Source organism: Melozone crissalis, unplaced genomic scaffold (assembly GCF_028551555.1).
Source record: "Melozone crissalis strain CALT ecotype California unplaced genomic scaffold, PUWL_Pcris_2 ptg000019l_1, whole genome shotgun sequence".
NCBI classification, from domain to species: domain Eukaryota; kingdom Metazoa; phylum Chordata; class Aves; order Passeriformes; family Passerellidae; genus Melozone; species Melozone crissalis.
Window position 1 is genome coordinate 7,555,381 of NW_026535797.1, and position 24,283 is coordinate 7,579,663.

Sequence of the window (24,283 nt, forward strand, 5' to 3'; positions counted from 1 at the left end):
CGCAATATGGAGCAAACATTTACAAAGAAGGAAAAATGCTGGAAAGTAGGGTTTAACATAAAGTGACTCAATAGCTCAGGAGAAAGTTTTCTGCATGAACAGTACTGAGGGGGCAGAGAAGGCAGGGAACCATCAAGATCAAAGTGTAGCACAAAATAAAGGAGTTCTTGAGGTAGTGGACAGTAAATTTAACATGATCTTTGAGCAATACAGAAAAGGAAAAAATGTAATCCAATACAGATTTCTCCTCTTCAGTGTCAGGTGTGACATCTGACTACATTTCTTTGAGATCTAGTAGTCTAGGATGCATGGATTTTGAAAGACTATAAAAATGGCAATGCACTTGTTAAGAAAAAAAAAATAATTACATCATCAGTACAGACTTCAAGGAGAATACTGAAGTTATTCCAAATAGGATGGAGATCATGTTTGGCAGACCTACAGTCAGGGAGAGGCTGGGGTCAGAGATGACTTAACAGTTTCTGATCTTGAGAGAAAATGGAGGATGTAAGTCAATGAATAAAACAGCACAAGTGAAATGAAGGGTCATAAATATTCAGTACCAGAAAACTAACATTGCAGTGAAGGTAATTAAGGTGTTCAAACAACAGAAATGGAACATTTTCAGAGTCTGAAGAAGGAAGAGCTAGGGAGCAATCAGAATAACAATAAAGACAGTGCTGAAAGGAGGTGTCTAATGCAGCTATGGTACACAGTACCTCAGAAATATTTGTCCATCCTGCTCTAAAAAGCTTCCAATAAAAGAAATTCCATCACCTCGCCAGGCAATTGCTTTCAGTGATTCAGCTTTATTATGAGAAGCTATTCCTGATACCTTCCTAACCCTTCCTTCCTACAATTTAAGTCCATTACACCTCTGCCACCTGCAGCACACCAAGGAAGATTTTGCCTTCATGATTGCTGTTTCCCTTTTGCATATCTGCAAGTTATTATTTGGGCACCTTTAACTAGCCTTCCCCATTTTCCTTGACTTTTCATTGTAGTTATAATTTCTAGGTCTCTGATTGCTCACATTGTTCTCATCCAGATTCTCCCTCCTCTGGTCCCCCTGGAGGTACAGAGAGCAGCTCAAGACTATGACATGACTTTTCAGTAGGCAAAAAGAGCAACTATAAGGGCCTTTGATAGCTCCTGTTGCCAAACACATGCTGCCTTTATGGTCACTGGAAACAAGGTGACCATTTGAGGAAAAATTTCATTATTATCTAAAATAAATTATTACTTTTCTGCAAGGGCAGTGAAACTGATACTCTGATACTGAGACTAATATTAGGAACTGAGCAGATCAAGAGGAAAGCTGATACTTTGTACCAAGGAGTTGGGAAGAGCCTGTTCCTTGGCTTTAGACATTATGTCATCAACACAATGCAGGTGCAATGCTGATGAAGCATGCAACTAGGTGAATTTTGTTGAAAATAAGGTGGCTGCATTTTCAAAAATTACTCACTGATTTAGTCAAATTATATAAGAAAATTAATCCACCTTAACTAGATTTATTTGTAAACAAAGAGAAAAGTCTCTTTACTGGCAAGAGAACACAACACACAGTATAAGTTATTGATATATATTACAATTACTTAAAAGTCCACAAATCTCTACTACAGGATTTCAATGTGTTTTGATAAGTCACTCTACTTTCCAGCAGCCATTCTTTGTATCAAATGACAGCTGCTAGTGTCAGTGCACACCTTCCAATTATTTACTCAAATAAATGACAAATAATGGCCAGTATTTGCTTCATACTTATAAAAAGTGCCCGAAATTCAAAACTTATTTAATGCACCATAAATATTACTCACTAGAAAACATTATTTTTCTAGAGAAAGAAACATAGATTTTATTAAAAATTCAAAACTTTTGAAATCATCCTACCTTGTCAGAAGCAGAGGGTGGCCTAATATCTATGACAACTCTAGGGAAAATGCAGTAATTTAATGGCAAAATGACTGAAAGTTCTACTGTGTGCTTTTCTACAGAAACAATTATGAAATAACATTGATCTGAAAAAAAAAAATCCAAGTAATACCACAAATATATTAAATGGATGTTCATCACAGCAGTAAATTTGCACTTGGCCCTTCTACAGGCAATAACATGCCTGTCTTTACTCCAGCAGATGCAGCACAGTAAGATGCTGCTGTTCAGTGTCTTAGCATGACCAGACAAGAAGTGTTTGTTTAAAGCAGTGTCTACCTTGTCTTACCTAAAGAAGTAATCTGTCCCCATTTCCAAAAGAAAAATACCCAGAAATTAGGCAAAAAGGGGAAAAAAATTGTTTTACTTCTCAATTAATACATAGATTAACTGAAATAACTGTCAGCAGCACAGTAGAAGAAACTCTTCAAAAGTGATTTACATTTTAGGGAAAAAAATTTGCCTAAAGGAGGTTTAGAACATGAAGACAGCCTAAATTATTTAGCTTTTGGTATATACTAGGAACTAAAAAGCAACCAAGTCTGGAAATGGCTCAGATGTCTGGAAAAAAGAAATGAAAGGAATAAAAAACATTGTAACACTGAGGGCACTGAGTGCCAAGAAGCTCAGCAATGAGCATCTATTGATCTATGATGCTACTTTGATTTTTTTTATGATTGTGGTACTGAAAAAAATTATGGTTGTATCACAAAATAGCTAATATTCTCAAACTCTCTGGACAGGGCGCTTTTGCTGTTTTCTGGCTCTGCTCTGAACAGCCTGTGCTGTGTGCTACTGCTGGCAAGGGGCCCTTGGGAATTCTCTCTGTCCTTTTCCCTTCCCCTGGCTCACCAGTGACTTCACCAGAGCTGCACTGGACTGTTCCCCTGTTGGGATCCAGAGGGTCACTGTCCTCCAGACTTCCCTTCCCCTCTCCACCACAGCAACTTTGGATTGCTCTTGTTCTGCCCAGGAGGGAGTGAGGGGCGTCCTGCCTCCAGCTTCACCTTCCTGCAAGGGCTCACACAAACCTCATCACCTCCAAGCAGTGCTATGGAAATCATTACAGGTGCAGATCAGGACTAGCATGGGTTAAATATCATTAATACCATGGCACAAAAGGAGTGGGTGTTGCTTGGTACTTTTAGAATTGGGATAACATCCCAACTAACATCCTATCATATCATTAGGAAGTCAGTGGTTGGTGTGACACAGGAGAGGAGGGCAAGGGAAAAACAATCTGCTTTCTTTTGTGTTAAGTTTGAACCAATAATAAAACATGAAAGAGTTGTAATAAAGCCAACATGACAGAACAGAAAACAAGACGAGAGTTGTTCACGTAAAAGGAGGCCTGAGGAGGTAAAAACTGATAAATAATGTTGTTTAAATGGGTAAGAACAAAGGCTATTGGCAATGCCTAAAACCCATTCAGATAGGGAAGAGGAGGAATATGATGCAGATTAAAGTTTTTTGAAGGAGTTAATATGGAGATACTGTCATTTTGTTGTCAAAACATTAAGAAAGATAGACTGATCGATGGAGACTCCAAAACTGAGGTTCAAGTCTCCTCTGCAGTGTTTTCAGGATTTTATTTTAATCTGTTGCAAATTGCTGCTAACTGAAAATAGACCCAAATATTATCAGTTGTATTGTAAGTATCTAAACTAGGCAACCATTTTAAGTACAGTATTTATACTGTTGAGGTTTTTTTTTATCTTTTCTGAACACTGGGTAAAAACTGCCTTACTATTGCAAACTAAACCTCTCCAGTGAAACAGCTACTATGGATATTTACAAATAAATGCAAAATACAGCTGTTAACTAAACAGCATCCTGGCATTACCATGTGCAGTCATACGAATACTGCCTTTACCAGAGCATCAGCATTAACATAGAGCTCCAGTTGTACAAAACCATCACCACCACCACATGAGGCAGGTGACCTTAATGAACAGCAGCTTTACTGTGCAGCTGAATGGGAGACTTGCAGCAATGTCTGGAGGAGTTCAGTGACACTACCCAGTGCCCAAAGGGCCCACGGATCAATGTGGTGTCACTGGAAGTGTCAGAGTTATTCCAACGTCAATAGAAGTGTAACAACAATGTCCAAAGTATCAGCGAGTAACACACGATGCCAATAAAAGTGTGAGGAGAGAGAATGCAATGCACCATCATCAAAACTGGAACCCCTGGTATATCAGTGCAAGATCTCTGTCATGCCAGCAGAACATTTTGAAGTTACTGTATATTCTCATTTTTTCACAGAAGATCTTTAGCTTTCAGCCTCAGAAAGGGCCAATGGGCATCAGGTATGACAAAATTTTCAATGTAGTTTAATGATTCTAATAAATATGAACTATGAAATACAAACTTCAATAAATTGAAGTTTACAGGTATTTCATACTATTCTGTTCTTGAGCATTGTATCCTCGAAATGTGTGATCTGTATTGCCCTCAGTCCAAAAGAGCAAAATACGAAGAACTGAATGGCAACTAAAACTTTTAGTGTCCTTTCATAAAGAAGCTTAATATAGCCCCTTTATTTTTACAGAATATATACCAAAGGACCATCAATACCAGAATCATATGCATTTAATCCTCAGCACAATATTGTTTTTAGATATAGATCAGTATAATTCCAAGGAAATTTTGAATGGACTTCATTCTGTGTATAACTATGTATTAATTAAGAAAAAACCACTACGGATGCTGAATTCTAAACAATTGCTAGAAAATGCTTGGCTAGGAAAAAAAAAGAAGGTAATAAAAACTGTAAAATATAATTAAAATATTTTAGGATCTCTCTCTTTTAGTGCTAAATAAAAACACGAGAAAGAAAATGTACCAATTAAGTTGTGATGTTTACTTCTAAAGTTTAATTAAATAATCAGTATGTACAAAATTAGAGTATGGATGCCTCATCAGCCATTCACTGCCTCCATTTGGAAAAAAAAACAGGAAAAAGTCTTCTCAGATACCAGTGCAGAGACAATGAAATCACATTGCAAAAAAATTAACTTTTAACTGCAGTGTAATGTCCTCAGCTTGGGGAGCTGGAGAGGTCTTCTTTTCCAAGATAAGAGACAGAAATAAGGTGGTTTTGGTGAAGAAAGTAAGGGGTTTAGTATTAAGTCAGAAAATAACACAGCTTCTTCAAAGAAGAAGCCACCTACTCCAAATATTTAAATTGTGACAGTGAGAACAACTGGGATGACTTCCTGCTAAATAGCAGGACAGAGCACCTCACTGCGGTAAGTACTCAATAGCTGAATCTTTTTCTTTCTATGCTTTTGTTTTTCACATCACTCATTCTCCATGAACCTTGGAGCTTTGACAGATTGTATTTAACCTTCCAAAGATTGGTTATTGAGGAAAGTAAGAGAAGCTTTGAATTTAAGAAGAATTGGCAGCAATGAAGAGCACAATCTTGAAAGATTTCAGAGCTAGCACAACTTGTTCCAGACTCCACCACAAATAGGCTGAAGTAATAACTGTGAACACAATATTGTAAATAAAGTTAAAGGAGTAAAGGAGTAGAAGATCATCTTCCAAAATCTGAACCTAGATTAGATATTCATTATTATCCACATATGGTAATTTTCCCTCTATTTTCAGGTGAAACTTCTAGAATCCATTTCATGCATTATTACACCATTCCAATATTACATTGCTTTACATATTACTATTTCTTTTCCAATGCACTGCAATTGCAATAAAAGAATGCAGTAATGTAGCAATCTCCTACAAACAGAACCATGCAGTACAGTCTGTATGCTTAAAACCTCTGTGTATAAAGCAACACTGAATTTTTACTCTAAGGTGCTTTAGTTAGGTTGTTTGTTGTAATCTCTGTTAATTAAGATAGATGTTAACTAGATGGCACTGTGTACTTGAAGGACAGAGCATGACATTTGCTGCTGACTCCTGCCCGAGTCCTGCATTCCTTCAGCTCACATCCATCACAACAGGACTGCCAGGTGAGCTGCCTGTCACCCCAGCCCAGGCTAATGGATTCTCCAGTGGTTTCAGGTACAGCTTATGTCATAGGATTAAAACTCTGCGCCTTGGAAATGACAAAACACACGTAGCTGAGACTTGTCAGCTCCAGGTAGTCAGATGCTGCTTGGTTTCGGAAGCAGATGCAGATGAGACTGGCAATATAAATATGCAAATCACAATGGTCCCTTGTCAGCACCACTGTTCCTACCTCTAATGGCCCTCGTAGAAAGTCTGTTTGCTCAGCTCCTACTTCCAGTGCTACATCGACAGAAGCAAAGGGGCGGCTGGCCATCTGCTGTCGCTCCCGCATAAGTTGCTGATGAGGAAAAAATGATGTTTTAACAAAACATTAAAAAATGCACCAGATATCAGTCTGCCCTACTATACCTCCCATTAAAACATAAGAATGCAAACAGCATGCACACAGCCACTTTTGTGATATCCAAGTGAGAAAGTTATACCAAATCATAATCATCACCATCTATATTTACTCGAGAAACAAGCACAGAAGGTTATGATGCCTACAAACGGCCTTTTAGCTTGAACTCTGACAAACTTCCCAAATGAAAGCTTCCCTCACTGGCTGTTCTCTCTAAATAACTGCTATTTGTGTAAGTTACAAGCAAATATAGAAAATGGTTGGTAAAAATAGTTGAAGTCTAATTCCACGGATAATGCATGCATTAGAACACCTGCCAAAAACAAGTCCACTTGGCCTTCAAATTTCCATATTTCACAACTAAGCCAGATGGAGTTAATAGTGTCAGGACTCAATTCTATGCAGAATCTTTTCTGGTGTTACTTTTATATGAAGAATAATGTGCCAGGATTGGGAACTCTGCACCAGTATATTAGAATACACTCAGCTACGCTCACAGAGCTTGTATAATCCCTTCCAATCACACCAGTGTGCACAGAAGTCCCAAGCAAAACCACAAAGTTAACTCATTTTTCTTCCTCTGTCTGTAATTATAATGCTTATTAAACCACAATGAATAAAAATGATGACCAGCAGTAGATATTACAGATCTTACTCCACTGGTTCAGTGCAACTAATGAAAGCATTATTAAATATTTAAGGTGAATGACTCGTGCAATTCAAGTGGTGTGTTCCTTCAGCTGAACAGGATGACACAGAATCTTGAAGAGACAAAATGCTTGCAAAAATTATTTATTAGAAAAGATCTGTTTCATTTTCTTAACATTTTTCTCCCTGTTATCTCTGGAAAGCTTAAAACATTAGAAAGTGGTGTCTGAATGTAAATGACACTAGCACCGTGACATACTGCTAATAAAAGCCTTTGAAATAATAAAAGGTATGCAAGCAAATATTTGCTGGCAGCTTACTAATAAACACTGTTGATTTAAGATCTGTTACAAAGCAACAAACTCATTTTGTAGTGCTTCTTATGCATTTTGCCTCAGCCTGCATTTAAGACTGTCTATAGAAATTTAAAGACACACTTGTAACGTTAAGATCAGACCAGAAGCTCTCAGTGCACAGCTAGTACATTCCCAAGGCCTGGATTTTATAGCCAAGCAGTGTTTGTCAGCAAGCACCTGCACAAATGGGCTCCCAGTATATCACACCAAGAGGGCAATCAATATGTCTGTGGGCAAAACTGCATGTTTTATATTGAGAATAAATAAAAGCCAAGTATGAATATCTAGATGGTTAAGAATTATGTTTTTAACCCTTTACTTCAACATGAAACTGCTGGTCTCTGTCTAGGATTTACATCAGCATTGATTTACATCAATACAATTTACTAATACATTTTACAGCTGGAAAGAACTACTGTGAGCCTTCAGTCCTACCAACAACTTGAGAAAGACCACAAAAACTTAAAGTATGAAATAACAAGTCACTACATCCTAAAATTACTATATGTACCTCCTTTTCCTCTTAAAATAGCAAAAATTTGAGGAAAACAGTGTAATTAGAACAGTCCTGCCACATGGAGCTCATTACAGTATTCTAAGTCTGCAGAGCTATTGGCAAGTGCTTACTTTTTAATGGGAAACCAAACACTGTTTTAAACAAATAGAATTGCTTGGGGAAAATACTTAAACAAGCAGAACAACCTATGCTCCAAATGCACATACTACCATTTAAAAGATTTATTTAATGCAGATTAAAAAGAAATGTATTTTTTATATGTTCTCTGGTTTTTAAGCCAGTAGGTTTCTCCTGCTCTTCTCCTGGTCAGGCATTCAGCAGAACCTTTTCATTCACAAAACAGTCACTGTAATTTTGATAGTCTGCCATTTGAAAAGAATGCTACAAAGATTCTTAATTAGCTCTGTAAACAAGAAGGAAAACTTGAAAATGTTTGGTTGCCCATAAAGCGCTGCTGATTTTGGCAGCTGAGCACTTGCACATCAAAGTGTTTTACTCAAAACACTGCTGCTTTCCTTCATCATTTTAAAGCTCTCTGCAAGGTGCAGGACAGAAAAAAAACAACCAATATGCAATGAGGAGGAATACAAGAAGATAGTATGATGTTTAAAATCAGTTTTGTGGCTGGAAAAGGTCACTGCCTCCCACCATTGGCAACTGTCCCTGTACCAATACTGGGACAAAGTTCTAGAGCTTCCAGTTATGGGGAATTCCTACCTCACTCACAGGGCAAGGAGCATGGAAAGTCTTTGATCAGCCATTTCATGAGAAGAGTGAAAATGCTCTCCCTTACCCTCTCAGCAAAGAGAAAAAAACAAACAAAATCCCTCCACAGATTTCACCACAACTGAGGCAGAATAAAGAGGGGATAGTGGAAAATGAAACTATAATGCTGTTACTTTTATATACTCAATTCCAAAAAATACACTGGATTTTAAAAAATCACAGAAAAAAACCCCAACACCACACTTCTGCAGTAATTAGTAAATATTCCCTTGTAGACATCAGATAAACAGACAGTATTAACATGTAATATTTGAATATTTTCTCACAGATTTAATCTATAGCATTTGAAATGCTGGTACATCTCTAAATATTCACTTTAAAATATGGGAAATTAAAAATATTATTTTCTCAGCATAGGGCTGAGAAATTCAATAAGCAATTATTTGACTGAGCAGACAACAAATTTCAAGTTCTACCATAATTTTAAATCTCATTAAGTACAATATTATTGACAAGATTAATTTTTTAGGCATCTCTATTATTTTGCAGCAATTCTAATGTATTAAGTTATATCCTATTGAAGAGTTTTTCATATAAAGTATAGAATTATAGGTGTCTTCAGTGAAGAACAGTAAGATGCTAGGACACTATAAATTAGGTCGATTTCTCACTTGACATCCATATTTTAAAACATTTCTTCTAAACCCAACCATTTTGGGATAATTATTTCCCTATATGGGGATATGCATTTCACCTGATTCTGCATGAACATGTAGACATCTTAGCCTATAGATTGTGATAATTTTGAGTTTTGGTGTCCTAGTGAAATAAAGATTTTGAAATGGGACCTGTTTTCCCATCTAGAATTTTATCCTAAGAAAGCAGTTGCCTGAGAATATAATTCAATTTACCATCAAAAAAAATTTCGTGGGGGATACCACTCCTCTGATCAATGCAGTTTGGAGTAAATTAAAACGTTCCATGGCATCTTGTATGCACTATAATAAGGAAATTTATTCCTTGCACAGTTCTTATTTAAGTAGAAATGTTTTGATATTTTTTGCTCTTGGTTGATAGCATCACTTTCAAAATATTTTAATGCCTTTATTGTATTCACGTACAATAAAACACTCAATGCCAAATACATATTACAGTGAGTTAACATTAACAGAATACAATATTTCAGCAAACTCAGGCTGACATGTTTCAAGTCTTGCATTTTAGGAAAGGTTTCCATTTTGCTTCTTTTTTGTTTCTTTTTTTCTTTAAGATTTGCTCTCCCATGTGGAATTGGATACTGCTCTTCTGACTAGCACTGCTTTTCTACTCTGTTCACCTTCCAGCATAACTGTCCTGGAAAAGCCCTAATTGGAAAAAATCTCATAAAGTGCATGAGTTGTTAGGAACTAGGAGAGGTGTGCTTTCTCTTTGTTATACAGTTGCAGACATTCTATAGAGACTGAGAGATTAGGAGAGCTGAAAAGAATGAGGCCATTTTAGTGCCATAACAGGATGAACAGAGCAATCCTTTCAGAGATCTTTCTGTTGCTCTTGGGCACCTCTAACGAGCTCCTGTAGCCCAGGGGCAACCAAAGGTACCCAGAGTGTGCCACAAAGGGGGCACTGACCAGTGTGCATGCCTAGGGCCATGGGGCAGCTGCACACTGGGGTAGGAGTAAGAGGTGGCAAACACCAGAAAAAATGTTCAGGAGACTTCTGACTGCCAAACAGAACCAGGAAGTCTCAGTACACTGTTCCAGAAATAAGGGTATGGCAGGAGGAAAGGTGTCTATTATTTTAACAGCAACTGCCTAGGTTTCCTAGTTTTTCTTCCTTCACATCTTAGATGGGTTTGGTTTTCTTCCTGGATGACATCACTATCAAAGTGGTACCTGGACATGTATGACTTTGTCAAGGTGAGTACTCAAAACCAGGAAAATGGTAATTCTGCAACTCTCTGCAAACTGCTGTCTAGCTCAGTGCTGCACAACCCTCCTAGAGACAAGGATTTTTCAAATGTCTAATTTCAAATTCCTGTTCTGCTTATTCATCCTGCAGCTCTGACTTGTCTGCAGTTACAACTTGGTCACCTCCTTTGCTGCTTCTGTACTGTCAACTGCTGATGTGAGTAACATCCAAAAGCTACAATAGAAACATTAACAATGCCATGCATTAAATCTGAGTTTTATAGGAAAAATACTTGCAAGGAGAAAAAATGTCAAAACCTCACAGAGAGTTGCACTGACGAATTTCTGATCACACTGCATTTGACAAGCTCCAAGGCTTAAAAAAAATTAAGACAGTATGTACATCGACAGCCCTGCAAAACCAGAGCCTCTCCAAACAATGCAATTCACCCATTCACTGAATATTCTTGAAGGTTCTTACTGCCACATTCCATCAACAGAAGTTACATGGACTTAGACACATCTGTGTGGATCACTGATATTTTAGTTATAAACACAATTTAATTCTCTTCCCAAGTTCTCATTTTCAAACTGAATTATATGTAGTGATACTGTAATGAAGCCCTGATTATTCACTTCAATTTGCACAAGACAAAGCTTGCCTTCTCTGTAAATTTTGTCATTGTAACTCTTGGGGTTGAAAATCTCTTCAGATTAAATTGGCTATTTATATGGCTGGAAAGGAGAGCAATTTCTCATTTACATGTTGAATAAACTATTTGACTTGGTTAATTTCCAAATCAGCTGCTTTCACTGGAAAGGCAGATCACAGTCATTAAACCTTTTTGCTGGGTTTTAGGTGAAATAAGCTCACTATTCCATGACTGCATGAGGTACAGTGATTTTAAGAGATGGATAAAAGCTGGCATAGGAAACCAAGCAGCAGGAATAGCCATGGTTCTGACAGAATCTGACAATCTGAATTCAGTCATTCCCTCCATCATGAACTTCCTAAACAATCATTTCCCTCTTCATTTCCCACCGTGCTAAGTGGAAAGTTCCAGGACACAAGAGCGCACTCAGGTAGGCAATGAGATATTACAATGATGGACATAGTATAACGTGCTATTTGCACTGCAAAATAGAGTCTGTGAAAACTTCCTGAGATACCAGGGCCTATTCCATATCACTTTCTTGTAAAATTGCCTGAAGAAAAGGTGCTCTCAGGCGTGTGCAAAGATCTGTCATGGGAAAAAAATGAGAAGAGTTATACTTTTTGTCCTAGCTTTATACTGAATAAAATGAAGGGCTATTTAAACTAGACATAGTCCAGCAAACAACAGCTAAGACATACTTAAAATACAGTGTACACATCCCCAAAAAATAACAGTTCCAAAAGGTCAAGTTTTTATGTATCCCTTTTGGAAACCAAATACCAGTCGTCTGCAATTTCCCTTGAACAAATCAAAAATGAGAAAAAAAGATGAGCCCTGAAAAGGTCATTTTTTTGCTAGATCCAAGGAACAGATATTTAATGTATTGCACATTAGCAAGCAAAGAGCAAAATGTGAATCTGCTGTGACTCCAGCTTTTGGAACTTTGTGGATACTGGAATAGAATTCCCATCTCCAGAACACTGAAAGGGGCACTCTGGGTGCTGCTCATTTGCCAGCAATTTATGGGGGATCATGTTACAACAAGGTTGTGTTTGATCCTTCATATTTTTTCCCTAAAGAATATGTTGGCATGGGAGGTTTTTTGGGCGCTAAGAATCAATAATAAACTCAAAATTCAATTTCCTGCTTTAAAATTTAAGTAGAGCTAAACAAGACGAAATCCTATTATCACTTGCACTTGGATCACAGTGAATCCATGTTGCACATTTACACAGATCTGTAACTATGAAGATTTTAAAGGTTCCTGAAGATATACTTAAGTCTTTCAGTGGTTTTGCTAATCCCAGAATTGTGATCTTATCCCAAACTGAGTGGGCTTAAAAAAATCCTTTCAGCAAACTGTTGAATATTTTGCTGTTAGCTATCACAGCCATTTTCAGTTGACAGAAAATTTCTAAAAATGCTTGTTCTGCAAAGTAATTCTGTGCACAGAGAAGAGACAGGTCAACTAATTGTAGATGTTGAAATGTTCCCAGAGAAAACATTCTGTATTTGCCTAAGGACAGTTGTTTATAAGTGAATATATTAAAATATGTCTTCAAATTATTTCAGAATATGAAAGGGAGAGTCAAGAATTGTATGGTGCAAACTACCCCTTGGAACTCTGTAATCTACAATGGTGCCACATAAATACTGCTTTCAGAAGGTTTTCTAAAGAACTGCTTAAAAATGCAACTACAATTTTAATGAGTGAAATAGCCACAGTGGGAAACTTCCTAAAAATAACAAAATCTCAGTCCTTCCCATCAACAGTTGTTAAGCAATGGCCTTTTGACATGAGGCACCATGAATATTACCCATCATTATCATAACTGTTAAAAACCAGCTTTAGTTCTTATCTTAAACAACAGATGATGAGCTGGTAATTTGCAGCTCTTCCTAAAGTAATTCAAATTGCTTTAAAGATAGCAAACATGTTCTGATAAAGGAAACTGGGTTTAAGTGGTGCCCCATGAGATCACTTGGTCCACCCCTGTGCCTTGCTCCTACACCAGGGCTGTGTGATCATGATTCTTCTGGCAGATGTATGTTATTAAAAGGCCACAGTGGTTCCACAGTTCCTCTAGAAGTCCAGAACACTTAAATTGAACCTCCATGCTGAAATTTAAGCCAATGTCTGCAGTGGAGACCATTCTCTGTTTACAAGTGAGGAGAAATCTCCCCCAAAACTCTTGTGTGCTTTACAGCAGTTCTTCATAAGTCTGAAGTTTCCCTTCAAACTTCTCAACTGTAAGCAAACGTGGGTATGTAAATGTTATCTCACCACTCCTGCTCCCATCTGTCTCTTAAATCAACACCAAAATCAGATTCCAGCAGAAACCCACCTGATGCACCTTTCCCTTACAATGAACAACTTGTATCCAACAATTTCAAGAACACACTTTGACATTCACTTCCTATTTGTCTAAAATGTCTGTTAATCTGTTGTATCAAGAAGTAGGGTTTGGCTTGACACAACTTGTGCTTGAAAAAAATAACATTAAATGCCTCACTTCTTTTTTTTTTCTACATTCCTGCAGATCATGTAAAAATTGTTTATCCCAATACATTCCTAAGAATTCATGATAAATTGGCTGGTGCCTAATTGCCCAGCACTTCCTTTGCCCTCTTCATTTCTTAGATGGGAATTATCTCTGGTCATACTTGAAATCTCAGAACCCTGACAGGCTCTGGAATCACTTAGGAGTATGTGCTTAGCCAATTCTCTACATAGTCTAAAATAAATTTAACCAGGTTTTGATATCTGAAAATAATCAGCAAGCATTCTCCTACACATTTTTCTACTTTACCGCTTGATATTGTACCCCATTTTAACTGTAGGTACTTAAGAACCTTTTTAAAGAGGCCATAACTAAAGAACTTTTAAAAAGAGACTATTCCCTAGCGCAGAGAAAGTCAGAAAAAAAGCAGTAATACTATTACTTTAAAGAGAAGCTAAAGTGCAGGACATGTATAACCTAATTTGCAAACAATGTCAATGCATTTTTTAACCTACATGACAGAAAAAGGGTAGACACTGGATTTGTTTCTTTTGTGAAGTGATGTGAAAAGTTGCAGTCCAAATTATAATGACTGAATTGGAGCTAGGCCAATTTATAAAAAGCTGAAGTGTCTGAAATGTACCTGGATGCCAGGCCCCGTAGTCACTTCAGGTGATCAAATATTCAGATTTTCTTTCCAAATGACATTGAATTCAAGGCCTATATTTATTTTTCTTCATTTTAAATGAAATTCTAACACGTTCAAAAGTTAGAAAAGAAAAGAAATAATAATGCTGAATAGGAAAACTGGGCTTTATTCCAACAAAGATGAAGTTTGTCTTTATTATTACCTCTAATTCTTTAAAACCATCTATTATTTGAGATTACTGGTACACTGATAAAGTGGCTATGTAAATTAAACCTTTTAGGTGCAGCACCACTGACAATCACAGAACTACCTAAAGTGATCCTTTAGAAGCTCCTTAAAGCATAAATGCTATCACCATTAAGGAAGTTAAACAGGTGATGTACTGACTGATGCCTTTAAATGCTTTCAAGCTTTAGAGTATTTAGCTGAATAATCATCATTGTCCCTGCCTTGCGAGGGGACCAAAAAAGGTACCTTGACCAGTGTTCCTGCCGGTGTCAGGATGGAAATGCCCTGACTCACATGAGTCCCCGGTGTCAGGAGCTGAATGGTCAGGCAACAGTACCTGCTGCTACTCTCTTGGGGGAGTAAAGGCCTTCTATAAAATCCTTGCAAATTTTGACCCTGTGTTACAAGGTTGTTAACTCACTTTTCATTAAAAATGAGCCTCATTTTTAGCTCAACCACTGCATCCAGTAGAAGTTTTAATACCCAGTATTTTTCACATCAGCCACTCAATCAAATCATTAATAAAGACATAGTTTTAAGTCATAGCCAACACCAGAAATAAGTCTGGTCACTCCAAGTGTACAGAAATTCCCTATAACAAATCCCACCCACTTGGCATTTTCAGCAAGAAGGGGTTTGAAACTAGGATGCCCATCTGAAATCTGGGTGCTAGCCAAAGAAATATTTCAAACTTCACAGATTTGCTCACCAGACATGGTACATTCAGGTCAGCAAGAATTTGGCACACACTGCTGGGGGGAATGGCATGTGGGCAGAGCCAGCTCATGTGCAGGGGAGCAAGAGGCTCTGAAACTGATGCAGCTCTGCTGTTGGATCAGAGTAATAATGTGAATTAAAGCAGCTCTCCTTTGTTCACGTTGCTTCTGTTTGAAACAACTGATTTAGGAGATGTGAGATGCTACACTTCTAGTGGGGGTTTCTCAAGAATACTTGAACAGTAAAAGTTGATGGAAAAGCTTTCCACTCCTGCTAGAGAACTAAGAAATCAAGGCCACTGAGCATCCCTTACCTTTGAAAGAAACCAAGGAACCAAGACAGTTTGCTCTGAGTTCAAATATCTTGAACAGGAAAGTACAAAAATCAAGAAACTGCTGAAACATCTAACATTTCTATGGAGAATTATTTTAAGAGCTGAGTTGCTACCTAGAAAGCTAAAGGGATGAGAACCTGTCTAATCTCCTAAAATATTTCAGCTCCATCAGAATTTCAGAAATAGAGGGTTTTCAAGCATAAAAGTTTAAAATTCAGTTCTGAAATAAGAAGACCAACAGCAATTCCAAGAGACTACCTTGGCAATATCTGTAGCAGCAGAAGTCAGGTTGCTATTCTATTAATCTTATTAATTTTGTGCACAACCCACCTGCAAACAAGGAAATCTGACTTTCCCAGTACTGCTCCTACAAGGGATTGCACCAGCCTGTGTGTGTGCATACTCTACAGATCAGAAAGAAATACTGTGAAGAAGTTAATCCCTCACTGCTGCTACACCGAGACTTTCAATATAAAAGTGACAGAGTGTAAATCAAAGCACCCTGGCATTTTGAGCTCCAGTCAAAATGTTTCAAGAGAGAGAAGCGGGACGATTTAGAGTTCATCAATTATATCACATCAAATTAGCCTCTATCACAGGCTTGGCTCGACAGCTTTCATCTATTTTAATTTACAACAGAGAGGACAGCCAAGAACAGGATTGTGGCAATGACACAGCCAGAAGGAAGCACAGCACTTCTGTGTCACAGGAATGGAAGGCTTGTCTGAACAGCCACTTGAGCCGGGTCAAACACTCCAGCCATGTTTAGTGTCTTCCATTTGCTTTGATCCAACAACCCTCACCCTCATTGAAGGAAGCAACATACTCAACATATTTTTAGTAGTTCTGCAGTCACTGTCCTACAGACTCTGTTCTGTATACATCCACCTTACACAGTGATTTACCTTTGCAGTTAAGTCCTCAAAATAGATGAGTAGACTCATGGCATGCTATTGTAACTGTATGTGGTTAGGACAGAGGCTAGCTACCTTAAAGTAAAATCGCTATCAGTAAATTGTTAGAATTTGCCTTCCAAGTGACAGACTTTAAATTTGAATTTGCTATGGTTATTCGAAGACACTGACAATGCAATAACTCAAATCACAATGAAGCACAAGAAAGCACTGAAGGACCTTGCACAGATGTAACATCACAAAACATTTTATATTAAGAATTCATCCCTTTGCTATGGATATGATCACAAGCACTGTGCACCATTTAAATTGTGGTTTAGAGGCTTAGACAGATTCAAACAGAAAATGGGTCTCGTGTTAGCACAGCATAGTGGGGAATTTGCACAACAAGGATGAAAAGTCAGCTTTACTGTTTCTACCCACAGTAAATCCTAAAAAGGAAACAAAAAGAACAAGACACTTTTCTACATAGCATTCAGTTTCTCTCTTCTCCTTTCTTTTTTTTAACAGAAGAAAATTAATGTAGGAATTTTAAAATGCATATATTGCAATGATTACTTCACCAGAATGAGCAGGGACTTCCAAAAGTATATTTCCACATAGGAATTGTGCACTGTGCACATTGGAATTACATGCACATTGCTTTTACCTACTTTCCTCTAATATGGCCCATTTCCAAATTAAATACTGCAAGCTTTAGGCAAGTCAAGGTCATCCCTCCCATTCCTTTACTTCCTCCCCAAGCTTGACTTTACTGGTAGGATTTTAAGTAGTGATCTACTAATAGGACTACTACTAATAGGATTTTTATGGCAGTCTTAAAGGGTTTTTTAAATAATTGTATCAGATTAAAATGCCTAGGGACAAATAAATTATCAGAATTTCTGACTGCTACTTTTTAGAAACTCGCATATGATATTAGGAGTGATTAGTTAGAGCAAAAACTTAAGAGACAAGATTATCTTTTGCCTCAAATCTTAATTGGCTCCTTTTTTATATGCAGCCTTGTACAGTTTGTATAAAGAGTAAATAAATAAACCAGAATATATTCATGATGTTCCTCTCACAAAACTGAAAACATCAGACATTTTTACATTGTGCAACAGTAAGTCACTTTCTGCATAGGAATTCTTTACCTGCATTAGACAGAGCCCTAATTTTTTTAACAATGTGGACTTGTCTTATGCTATTGCTTCCAGCTGGATTGGTTTAAAATGTCAGGGAACCTGCTATGTGTTAGTAGCTTTTTTATATGGGCATCTGCTAAATGCTTTCAAATCTACACCACCATAATATGAGAGACAGCTGGAATTTCATTAATTGAAATTTATTTACCAAGAAGAAAAAAAAGCCAATAACATCCGTAATTGTGAGACAAAAGGAAACAAAGATATTATCTAGGAGTTAAAGGTGCCACACATCTCAATGATTTTCCTCAGCAGACTTATATTTATCACAGTGCATGCAAAGCAAGGGTTTGCCCTCAGGAGCTCCTTAAAAAGAGCATGACAATGATGATTTGGCTGATTAATTTTCCCTACTTATTTGGAATGGAGGGAAGTATTCTGAAATGTAATGTTCAAACCCTTCAACATGAGTTTTGATTTTCTTACTTGGGGCTGTGGTGGTTGGTTGATTATTAACAGGGAAAAAGATATTACTTGATTATGTGAACTTTGAAATTTAAATAGATATGTTTTAACCAACAAATATGAATTCATGAATTTATAGTTTCTCTCCCATTTAACTGAGGACCAGCAAACCTTCTCTATTTTCATCTGGGTAAGGATCCCACTCCATTATCAGCTCTAGAACAGGTTCAAAATGCCAAATGACAGCAGGGAAGCCTGGGACACTGCAGAGGAGGCAGCTCCTTTCTGTGAAGCAAAGATCAGGCTCCTGTCAGCGAAGGTGAGCTGTGAAGGTGTGAAGTACAAGAGCAGTGCTGGGATGTGATGCCCTGAAAGGATTCTCTGATCCTTCCCTGCCACACATAAATGAGGTGGGCTAAAGAAGCCATTGAAGCAGAAATTTCTGGACAATGCCCCCATTGCAGTTTCCCTGCACCTGTGGAGAACTTTCTCCACCTGTGCTCAGTGGAGAATAGGAGAATAGTTATTCTATTAATTATTTATTAATTATTAATAACTATTAAATTTGGCACTGGGGATCTTGTGCACTGCTAATAGGTCCCAAACCCTCAGCTAAGGCCATCAGGAGAAGAGAAGAATGTTTTTCCTCCCTAGGTCAGGAGAGGATTGGAGCGTCTCATGGAGTAGGATCTTGCTTTGATTGCTCAATACAACCATTATTTATTCCCACACTCCATACCAGTGCGGAAAATCCAGTTTATATAGAGGCAGGCAGCTTGGCAGTGCTCGGATACAGGGCTGAAAGACCAGCATCTACTACGATTTTTCCTATGTGATTTTTCCCTAACATTTGGATAAGGAGAAGGCAACATGAAGATCCAGCAGCAAAGACACCTTGATGACAGGCAAAGAGAGACTGAACAGTCCCACTCAGTGGATTATTAAACTGTGTTACCAAATCAAAAATATACACAGACATAGGTTACTTTAACCACATCTTGTCCTTCATGTCCTGTATGGCCATTTTTGAGGATCAGTACACAGGAGCTACTTTTACTTGGGCAAGTAGCTCCAAAGAGGTCCCTACAAATAATTTTGATATTTTTGATGATGGATTATATTATTTTTTTCAAAATTCTACCTGGTTCAAGATTCAAAGAATCATATTATCCCCACAGGTAATTTTTCCAACATTTTATGAATACTCAAGGGAATTAGAAAAAGTTCTTATAGTTTGTTTTATGATAATTTGTATTTTTAGCAGGAAGTTACAATTGCTAACATCCACAATTCAAATACAAAAATCCACTCTACATAAGAACTCCTAAGCGGCTGTTTGACATTTACTGTTTTGTCTGTGCTCAAACACAAAAGGTGGGCAAACAGCACTAAAAAATTTGGTTTCATACAGGGATACCCTAGCACCTACAATTTATTGATTGTAAGAACACAGCCTTATCAGAAAATGATTAAATTTTTAAAGAGGATTTGAATAATTGCCTTATTTTCTATTTTATCAGCATTTTGATTCCCTTCCATTTGAATTCTGATGAATGAGTTTTATGATTTCAACAGTAAAAGTTTGCTTGCAGTTATATTTCACTGGCCTTTAAAATAACGTGCTTTCATTCCTGTCCTACAGGCAAAAGTCATTTCTGAGTTTCTCAGTTTTTGATGGAGGGAAATTTTGACCTAATTTTCTGAAACTTTAAAGGCAAAAGATGTCAACTATTCTTAAACACTTTTTTTTTGAATGCAAGTGCAATAAAAGGTACTTCAATAAAAATCAAGATATGAAAACAGTGGTTTATCAAACTATTTTCTTTGCAATTGGCACCAGTCACATCCAAAAATCCTCCCTTAGGCTGTACCACCATTTTAGATATACTGTGAATATACCAATTAAAACAATTTGGGACTATTTCTGTTCTTCTCTATTACATCAGTTGGTATCAGAGTCCAAATTTCTAAAATATATACTCTAAATTTTCTTCTTGTCTGTCATATCTATGCCTCTGCTGAAAAGAAGTCCCTTTTTGAAAACCCACTATTTCTGACAATCAGTTTATACATGTTCCAGCATGGTTTTAAAGAAATGTTTTCATTTTAAAAAGTCTGGCTTGATTACAAAAGTACAGATTATATGGTTTAGTGCCATATTTAGAAATGAATGGTTTTTACCTGAATTAGTCCAGAGAAAAGAGAGAAAAGTCGTTGAGAGAAATCATTGGAATTCAGAGATGCTGAAACACAGCTTGAGCTACTTACTCCTCTTTTCTTCACTTATATTCAATGAATCAAGGCTTACTGCAGCGGAGTATCTCAATTATTATTATTAAGTCCCTGCATTCTAAACCACTTACACACCCAGCAGAGATCAGGTCCTTCAGAGTTTTCAGAAAACAGGGATCACGGCGTGACCCACACTGAGAATGAGCTGACACCACTCAGACTGACAAGATCCAAGTTATGCTAAACCAGTATGGCATTGCATAACTTGTCAATGAAAAATCCCCCTTGTTTAGTTCTCATTTAATGAGAAATTCTGCTTTGTTTTTCTGATACGTTTAAAGTTCTGTGTCTGAAGATATTTTTGCCTTCAGTCATGCATAGACAACATGGAGACAAGTGAATTTTATTCTACAGTTCGATTCCCTCTCTCTTGAGCATTAACACAACAAAGTATTTAACTAGTTAGAGGGATTTGCATAAAGGAACACTCTGCAGTATTTAGGAGTGGATAAAACACAGTTAAAGCTCATAGAAAAAAAAAATGTTTCCTTTACATTTTCATCCACTACCTGTATTGCATATATAAATAGTTTGATTTGGAGTAACTAAATTATTTTAAAATTCCTTGTATTCAATCTAATGCAAAATGTATATACGAATACAGTTATTTAAGCAGCCACACCAGCCCATGTAATAGTTACATCAGCATTTACTGCAACCACAAGTAGGAAAGGATGGCAGGATATTGGCATTTTCTTTCCCACAGTGTACAGTGTTTCAGATACTGAGCTAGTTCAAACATATAAAACATGATTTTCTTTAGAAAGTTAAAGTAAGGCTTACACAGAACGAATGCAAATAATTTACATATATATAGGTGTCCCAAATTCCATGTATTCCATTTAATTCCAATGCATATTAGACTTTCACAGATGAATGAAGAGGACTTTAATACAGCTGGAAAGTGAACTGAAGAATCATGCTGGCTACAGACTGCTGGACAAGCCAAGAGACCTGTAAGCCAGTTTCCTCTTCTGAAAAAAGTGTCAAAATACACAACAGAGTGCTACCTGGAATTACAGCACCTTCTGAACATTTCAGAGATCAATGCTCACCTGGCCCAAAGCAAAATAATTCCATTTTTCACTCACTCATTGGAAAGCTTCCCTGAAATATCTCATTTCTCATACAAACCTGACATTTAGATAAAGTAGCATTTTTGAAAAATGTGCTATTTAGCCTTAGTAACAAATAATGAGGAATATTTAGTGTAGGGATCATTGCCATAATTTCAAGGATTTTACTTATTCTAGACATAGCTTGAAGTCATTCAGAGATTTTTTTGATCCTACTGTACATCAAAGAATTACATGAGTTTTTAAGCAGAGAATAAACAAAACTGAATTGTGTGAAGTAAAACACAGCCATGATGAGAGAAGACACACAGTTTAATGAATTTACTCTAGGATTTTTTTGCTAATCTTGTATTTCCAGACAATATTTTGGCCCTTCAAAATACAAAATGCAGATTGGTAGCTGTGACTCAGCTGCACAAAGCAGCTCCTTTGTTTTTCTCTCCTGGGGCACTCCTTGTCCAGAAGCAAACTCATTTCACGTCACCTCAGCTGCCATTGGCAAACTCACCAGCAGTGCAGAAGAATCAAGCTGTGATGTGCCATGAAGCAAAAACAGAGGCTGGATCTGCAGTTTACTATATGCAAAAAGGACTTCTAACACCACTTCACCTGGACATAAGTTATATTTACACTTCAAAGAGTAAACCTCCATTTACCACCCTAATGTGGGCCATCCATTTCATGCATTTTCCATGAAAGAAAATTTATTTCAGAGAAATGGCACCAATAATAGTACTATATATATACACACAGACACGTGGCTCAATCCAGCATGCTTTTGTTACAGTTTAATACAATTTCTAATAAAAGGTCCAATTTTTAGCCACTTTAACAAACCAACCTGCACACCAAGCTGCCACAAACTCCTCAAAAAACTGAGCATTACGTGTGGGCATATTGCTATTTCTGCTAAAAAAACCCAAGGCTATACGATGAAAAACTTTGCAGATATCAACAAGACTTAGGATATGTGAAAGCCTCCTTAAATATCTGGATTTCCACAGAGGTGGTTTTGGAGGGCTGTGCTTTAGCTTGATGCTGCAGACAATTGTACCAGTGCACAGAGCTTGGCTGCTGTGTCTCCTAATGCAAAATGACACGGAACATTATTTGCCACATCAGGAAAAGCAGAAACTATGCCTCAAGGCAGAACATCCCGAGTCATAATTATTCAATTACCATGTTTAAGATCATCCACTGTTGTGTGAGCACTGTGAAAACAAGGCATAATGAAGTGGGTTACACCAGGCCTGACATTTCACCCTTCTGTCTGATCGTGCTCGCTTTGGGGATTTAATTCAGTTCTGTTGTATCATTCTGTGAGGCTTATTTCTAGCTCTATTTTAATATTAAACTAGAAAACACTTCTGCTTATATGTTATGGAAGTATTTCATGCTACATTAAAAAAATATTTACAATCTTTCCAAAGAGCACACTTAAAATAAGATATTTCAAATCTAGGGAGCTAGAGAAATAGAAAAATTATTAATTCATTATCATTATTATTATCAATGAAAACTCCACATACTGATCTGTACAATATTGCACATTTTTATTACAACACACTACTGTGAATACAATCATTGGGGAATGCTATGAAGAAGAGAAATTATAGAAAAATTAATAAAAAAACCCCAACACAGTAAGAAATATTATAACCACAGGAATGTTTCTGCAAAACAAAAGCAATAACAAATAAAAAACGAATGGAAAATGTTTACAAGGTTATTTCTCAGCTGCCCAGTAGTATAACAGATTTAAAGCACATTTAATATTGTAACAGAATCCATGGGTGGCAAGACCTCAGCTAACAGCCCTGATGGAGCAGCCTGCAGGAAGGAACCCAAGCACAGCTCTGCAGCCATGGGGAACTGGAGGGGCAGGAACCCTTCCCTCTGTCCCTCGAGCTGTCCCTCCTGCCCTCCCTTCCATGCAGATTCCAGAGGAACCTGGGCTTCTGCCACGATGCCTCCTCCCTGTCTCTTCCCTCAGAAATGGTGTAGAAACACTTCTTCCTGCACTCCTTCACACCTCCACCCCTGACAGTGCCCTCACAGCCACGATGCAGAGGCAGCAGGGGTAAAATCATGGAATCACAGAATATCCCAAGGTAGAAGAGACCAACAGAGATCACTGAGCCTGACTCCTGATCCTGCAAAGGACAGCCCCAGGAATCCACCACGTTCCTCTTTTCCAAACTGTCCGTGAACTCTGGCAGCCCTGGGATGTGACCATTTCCTGGGGAGGTGTTCCAGTGCTCAGCCACACTCTGGGCGAAAAAGCTTTCCCTAATATCCAACCCAAACATTCCCTGACATAGCTTTAAGTTTTTATGGATGGAACAAGCTGTGCACTCAGTGGTGGCACACTCCTTGGGTTGGTTCAGCAAATATTCCCTCAATTTTGGGGTAGAGACAACAAAAAGAGCATCCTGTGTTTGATCCCACTTAAGAGCTGCCTGTTGGACCATGTTGGTGGTGTACTCAGAACAAAAACATAGGAGATTTATTCACCTTCATAAGAATGGATTAATAAGCAAAAAAATTAGAAAAGCTAAAATTTCCCACTCTTTTCCTGAAACTACTGTGAGAAATTAAATACATATTATAAAAAAATCATAATATTTTCTTCATGGATAATTCTCAAATACAAAATAAAAACACTGAAAATATACAGAAGAATTCTAGAATGGCAAGATTTTTCCAGGATCTATATGCAGGCTATACCACAGCAGTAAATATTCCTCAATGCACAGAAATATACACACATAGCACTAACTCTCTAAAGAAAATAAGATTTTAGTAAATTTAATCTGGTTTGTTCCTAGGTGTGGGGCAAAACCTATCTGGATTTTAA

The 24,283-nt window shown here is 37.4% G+C and overlaps 1 protein-coding gene across 3 annotated transcripts in view; it reads right to left on the reverse strand.

Annotated features, from left to right (window-relative positions):
- ATRNL1 (attractin like 1) overlaps nt 1-24,283 on the reverse strand; it is a 428,574-nt gene that overhangs the window by 109,881 nt on the left and 294,410 nt on the right. For 2 of the 3 annotated variants that reach the window (XM_054276783.1, XM_054276785.1), the window contains exon 27: nt 6,143-6,250. The exons of the other annotated variant lie outside the window; for it this stretch is intronic. In XM_054276783.1, the coding sequence (XP_054132758.1) occupies nt 6,143-6,250 (108 nt within the window). The remainder of the gene's footprint in view (nt 1-6,142; nt 6,251-24,283) is intronic. 3 annotated transcript variants of the gene reach the window in all.